Raw genomic sequence first — 6,539 nt, 5'->3', positions numbered from 1 at the left:
ACAAAATTAATTTTATTTTCAAAAGGCATCATGAGTACCATAGATTTTTTGAGGGATTTAGGAGGGTAATTGTAGATGTTAGGTTATTGAACAAATAATGATAGGAAATGGGAACCTGTAAACAGGCAGCCAATTCTGCGTCTACATTGGAGTCCTTTAACATGCCCCAAAGCAATGGGAGATTTGCAGAATGTCTTAGTTCAGTTTTAGTCCATGTTTATCCAAAACCCTCAATGAAATTTTTTATAGGAAATTATTATATCTTCCATTTTAGCTTAGTTATTATCATTGACAAAGTGCCTAATCTCTGAGCATCCACATGACATGCCATTTATGAGACGACTAGCTTGTAAATAATTTGCTTCTTTTAAGTGAAGGTTACCGAAAGCAAGAACATTCTGAAGCCTAGAATCTCCTGAATTCAATGAATTTCCCATTTTTTGGCCTATATTATTCTTAGACATATTGATTACTTTATTTGGTAATTGAGAATCACTTCTCTGTACTTAAAATCAGACATTAAGTATCCTCAGTTTCCAGGCTCTCATCTAGGTACTTGAGCTATACTTTGTCATGTGAATTTTTTTGCAGTTTATCTGCTAGAGTATGAACTCCCAGACAGTGTGGACAGAATCTAGCTAATCTTGAAATATCGCAGAGCACTTCATATCGTGCCTAGCACAAAATAAATGCCCACAAAGGTTTGATGAATGGAACTAAGCCTTTAGATAGTGGGAAATTTTTCTACTGTTGGAGAGGGAGGGGGAATGTCAGTTTGCTGCCTGCTCTTTTTTTTCCCCTCACTTTATCCAGTTATCTTAATTTTTTATTCTACAAACTTGAATAGGTTTTACATCTACTGACTACTGGGCTTTTTTTTTTTTTTTTCTCCTCAAATAGTCTTGCTTATTTCTTCTTTATGGCTATTTGCACATTCTAGTTCCTTACCTGTAAGGCAGTTCTTTTTTGCCTTCCTTTCCATCAATTTTTGATCCTTCCAGCTTCAGGCTTTACTCCACCTCAGCATTCCCTCATCACTTATGCATACCTTTTTCATTGCATTTTTCTGCACCTAGATACTATCGGTATTTATGTATTCTGGTGTCTTCTCCTGACTATTGACCAGTCCTATCCATTAAATTATGAGCTCTTTGAGGGAGAGCACTGCATACCTGTTTTGCACAACTCCTAATGCAATGGTCAGTCCTTCCACATACTTTACATAAATTGGCTACTCCTTTGGTAGTATTATATATATATATTATATATATATATATATTATATATAATATATATATTATATATATACCATTTACATATAGCATATAATATATATGCCATGCATATTATTGGCTACTCCTTTGGTAGTATTATATTATTATATTATATATATATATTATATAATATATATATTATATATATACCATTTACATATAGCATATAATATATATGCCATGCATATTATATAGTATCTTATTATATATATACACATACATATTTATACATATATACATATATGTATATATAGTGCTTAAAGATATGGATAAATGGAAATCTTTAGTTTGTTTAAACTAAGGAAGCATGCCACCAGTCTGCCATTTGAGTAGAGATGAAATCTTTAGTACTGGTGAAAATTCTTTAAGAACAATCATACCCCAATTTTTAAAAATTTGATATTTGCATACAGATTTTCTGATTAAGTCATGGAACGAATGTATGGCTCATTAAATTGTTATAGGTATACCAGGTGGTGGCCCTGTGTTTCTGTAAACAGAACCTGAGTATCCTTTCCTGTAACATTTTAAAGGCAAGGAATTTAAATTTAAGATGGAATAACTAGGGAGGGAAGGTAGGAGAAACTTTAAAAATTGACCTATTAGTAATCATAGAAACCAAAAATCAAAACCAAACAAAAACAATTAAGTAAGTTCTCCATTCTCCATTTTATCTGGATGTATTTCCTAACTTGCTCTTAAATCATTGTGTTTTTAAAATAAGGAAAAATATTCTTAGGTCCTGAGAAAAGTGATTTGCTTTGAATCCTGAACTGTCTGTAGCATTGCTAGACTACTGGCACATCTCTATGCAGAAGTTTGGGTTCCCTGCCAATCCAGTTTAATATTTGCACTTCCAATGTCCATATAATGGGATTTAACAGGCTTTATTACTTGGTTACTTGCTTGAATTGTGGTGACACTTTTATTTTTTTCCAGTAACAAATTAAATAGGCAAGAAATAATTTCTTCTTCTTTTTTAATTTTAAACCTCCTTTGAGTAAGTTTGTTGAAGCTATGTTGATCACAAAAGAAAATCTCAGACTGAAAGAAAATTAAGGAAATAACTAGGTAAAGCTAGATTTATTTTATTCCTATGTAGTTGACTACATAAATTTTTGTATACCGTAAGTAATGATGGAAACTTGAAAATCAGTTTTAGCTACTCTTATGAAAACAATGTGTCCCTCTGGAAGGTCATCAGTTTAAATCCAAAGAGACAACAAATGCCATTCTTGGATGTAAATACTGTTGTTCCATGCTTTGAAAGGGCCACAATTAGCAAGGTTGTACAACACAACAGCAAGCTGAAATGTGTTCCATATGTGGTATTTTGAAACCTTTTGTTTTAGTTTCTAATTGGAGAAAGAGAGTCCATTTTATTCCCTTGGGATTTGTCTTCTAAGGTGCACCAGATTGTATTTAGCAAGCAGGGAAATATTCCTCCTTATCTAGCTAGTGCTTGTTTATTCTTCCCTTATAAAAAGCAAAGGACTAGCAATTTTCTTTTACGAACATGGGCTGAAGGCAGATAAATAGCCCTTGCGGGAGAGGAAGGTCAAGTTCAAAGTTTTTCTTTCCTTTGGATTCAGGAATAAGCAAATGGAAAGACTAGCCAAACAACCGAGCAGCAGGCATCTGATGGTTAAGCCCTCCCCCCAGGACTTTTTATGTACATAAGCAGAAGTCACTGGAGCAGCTGCGGCGCATTAGTTCCAATAGTTTAACAGGCTGCTTTGTAGCGCTGACAAAGCCGTGCTAACGCAGTGGCTTCCCTCCATGTTCCCCTGCCCTGCGAGCTCGTCAGTGATCTTTGGCAGGGGATCCGCAGAGGAGGGGTGACGTTTAACAGGCTTCCGCTGAGGAGTGCGCTCGCCTCCTCTACACCCAGCCCCATCTCCACGGAGAGACTGAGGCAGGCGACCGAATGATCTAACAGCAGCTGGATCCAATCTGCTTCCCTGGACATTTCCCCGGACTTGTGAGCGAGGCAGTCGCTGGAAAGAGGCCAGGGAACCACGTTGCCCTGGATTGTTGCCAACTGTACAAACTTGACCGGGAAAAATGGCTCAGCAGACGACAAGCCCGGACACCTTAACAGTACCTGAAGTGGATAATCCGCATTGTCCAAACCCCTGGCTGAACGAGGATCTTGTGAAATCCTTGCGCGAAAACCTGTTGCAGCACGAGAAGTCCAAGACAGCAAGGAAATCCGTTTCTCCCAAGGTGTCTCCAGTGATCTCTCCGAGAAATTCCCCCAGGCTTCTGCGGAGGATGCTTCTTAGTAGCAACATCCCCAAACAGCGGCGTTTCACGGTGGCACATACGTGGTAAGGTTTGCACGGATGACCGGAATTGGTGGCGGTTCCCCCTGGGTGATTTTTGCACCTCCCGCCTTTCTCTTCAGGGGGTGGTGAGGAAGAACTCTCATCGTTCCTCACCTGGGATTTATCACAAGCGCTCTACCTTACCAACAAATCCCACAGCTGTCCCAGTTAAGGCAGGAATCCTTGAGATTGGGAATCTTTGAGGTGGGTGGTTCTGGAAGTTCAATTCCTATTGCAAGTTCCTACAAGAAAATTGGATTCCAGATGTCAAATAAGAATGCAGTTTTACTCCCATACGGATGTGGTGGCGTTTCTTTGATTTCGTAAGCTAATATCCCTGCCAGGTCCTGCAACAAACCTAGGAAAGAAAGGACCAGAAAGGAGAGGAGGAAAATCATAGTTAGCTCTCCTTTCTGCATAATCCCCAGTGGAACAGGTATATATATATATATATATATATATATATACACACTACACACATATATATACACATATATGTATATGTGTGTATACATATACACACATGTATATATATGTACATATATATGTATGTATACACACATATTTACATATACATATATATGTGTAGTGTGTGTGTGTGTGTGTGTGTGTGTGTGTGTGTGTAATGGTGTGTCCCCTAAAACCCATCCTTTGTTACTGACGTTAATGTACTTACAATCTCAAACGTGTCTTGCCAAAGGAAAGAAGAAAGGGTTTAGGAATTCTGGGCAGAAAATTGCAGGTTGCTACTTGGTGTATATTGTTGTGTTCTTTGAATTTGGATTCTTCGAATGTTTTGTCAATATTTTTATTTTCTTCATGAATATTGTAATCTTCTTTATAAATGGGTGGGTTTGTTTTATGCATATTTTTCTTCTAGTTTTTTTGATGATTCTTGATATTTTCCTGCTCTTGTAAAACCAAATATTAAAATATACCACTGTGTAAGCTTATTATGGCGTTTTACCCGAGAAGAGGCAATCCTTAGCTATGATTAGAGTAGGGGGTTGTCTGTGATGCACACTTGGCTTATTTTAGGTAGTAGTAGGTTCTGTACACTCCCTGAACATTTTGTAAAACGAATATTAATTGTGATAAAGAAAATAGCTATAACAAGAAAAATGAACCTGTTAGTTGAGAAACAGAATGATTTTTATACAGTTTTTCCATAGAAAACCAAAGAGCATGCCAGGACTGGAAAACCAAATCAAACAAAAACCACAAACAAGACTTCTAGGAAAGGAGCAGTGAGAAGTAGAGAGAATAAAAATCTAAACTAGCAACATGGCCATGCCCCATTAATATCATAGATGGAAGTAGATGGTAAAGGAGATACATATCCTGCCCAAAGAAATGTCCAACCTCAGAATTTTGATTTCAAATAGCTAGGTCTCTCACTGGAGAAGTGTTCTTGTTTCCTCTAGGATTTTAACAGATGGCATTTCTAAGTGCAATCAGATACAGTGCTAATAAGAGGGGTAAGAAAAACAGTATATTTTTTAATCTTGAAAAAGAAATTATGGAAAAATGACTTTTCTCTGAATAAGATGTTGAAAAAAAATTGTCAGAGATAAGTGGTGAGTGAAGGATATAGCTACGCACCGGGAGATGCTCTGAGACAGAGAAATGGCTGGAGACTAGAGCAGCAAAGCTGCTTGAATTCGTAGAGAGGCCGGAGCAGGGTGCCAGAACAGGAAGGCGGGCTCCCGTTCATAAAGGGTGAGGCCCAGGATTTTGGTATCCAGTGTCGCTTTTGGTTGAGATACTTTCTTAAAATTATAGTTCCTAAATTGTACCCATTGTTGAATGAGTAAGCCTCAGCTCAGCTTGATTTCCAACTGAGTGAAGCAACCTAGAGTTCATCTGAAGGTTATCTGAGCTCTTTAGACATGTTGAGATGTAAGGAAGGCAGGAAATCTCATGAAAACAGTCTTTCTTCTGAAATTTCTGGCACTTCCTTTTCTGGTGCTGTTTGGGGAAACTCCAAGAGCACAACTTTCTGCCAATATTTCATTTTGGTGTATCAGGTCTCAGTCAGAGCATGGAGGCATCAAAAGAGCAATGAAAATGCAAAACAAAAATCATACTGTCACTTCTCAGTAACTCAGGAGGAAACAATATCTCTTGTGGACTAAAAGCATCCAGTAAGGGAGTTGGAAAGAACACCTCACATCCTCCATGTTGGTTCAGTGATCCCCAAGACTTTCGTAATATCCACAGACATCTTCTAACAAATGTCATCCACCTGTGCTTTCATAAACTGGACTAAGCACAATGCACAATTAGAAAAAATGATTTAAATATATATATATATATATATATATATATATATATATATATATACATTTTTTGCTACCTAAACTGCTCCTATCACCACCACACTCTAATCCTCTGCTCCTCCTAAATGAGCTGATCAGCTACTTAAATACACACATTATGGGTTCACCTAAGAATGTTGGTTACTGTGCCTGTTATTCCCATCCTTACAATATTTTTAATTTTAATTCCTACTGAACCTGAAGTGTTTAATTTGTATGTACTGATGAAAAAAACTGCATAGGAGCTATTCCTTTGTTTCAAGTAATTTGCACTCTAGTTGAAAAAATAAATCCAATTGGATGGCCTCTGTTTTAGTTAAGGTAATCATGTTCTACAACATGTTCTCCAAATCTTAGTGGATTGACACTATAAATGGTTATTTCTGCTCCTGCTTCTGTGGGGAGGGATGCTAACCCTGGGGCATTTCAGGGTCTTGAAATCCTACCACCTTGCAGTTGCACTGTTTGTGACACATGATTTGTAAGGTTATCAGTGGAATCAGGGGGAAAAGAACATGGAAGATGGCATGTGTCAGTTTTTATGAGGCAGGCCTAGAAGTACACATGCCACTTACACTAACGTTCCTTGGTTAGAACTCAGCTCACTCACCACATGTAACT

General features: G+C 37.6%; 1 protein-coding gene across 1 annotated transcript in view; it reads left to right on the top strand.

Annotated features, from left to right (window-relative positions):
- The first annotated feature begins 2,659 nt into the window (after positions 1 to 2,659).
- PDE4D (phosphodiesterase 4D) overlaps positions 2,660 to 6,539 on the top strand; it is a 585,222-nt gene continuing 581,342 nt past the window's right edge. The window contains exon 1 of the mRNA XM_049648543.1: positions 2,660 to 3,603. Within this exon, the coding sequence (XP_049504500.1) occupies positions 3,338 to 3,603 (266 nt within the window). The 5' untranslated portion in view covers positions 2,660 to 3,337. The remainder of the gene's footprint in view (positions 3,604 to 6,539) is intronic.

Source organism: Panthera uncia, assembly GCF_023721935.1.
Source record: "Panthera uncia isolate 11264 chromosome A1 unlocalized genomic scaffold, Puncia_PCG_1.0 HiC_scaffold_17, whole genome shotgun sequence".
Classification (NCBI taxonomy): Eukaryota; Metazoa; Chordata; class Mammalia; order Carnivora; family Felidae; genus Panthera; species Panthera uncia.
The sequence above is the reverse complement of the archived record's forward strand: the minus strand, read 5'-3'. Positions and strand labels throughout refer to the sequence as shown.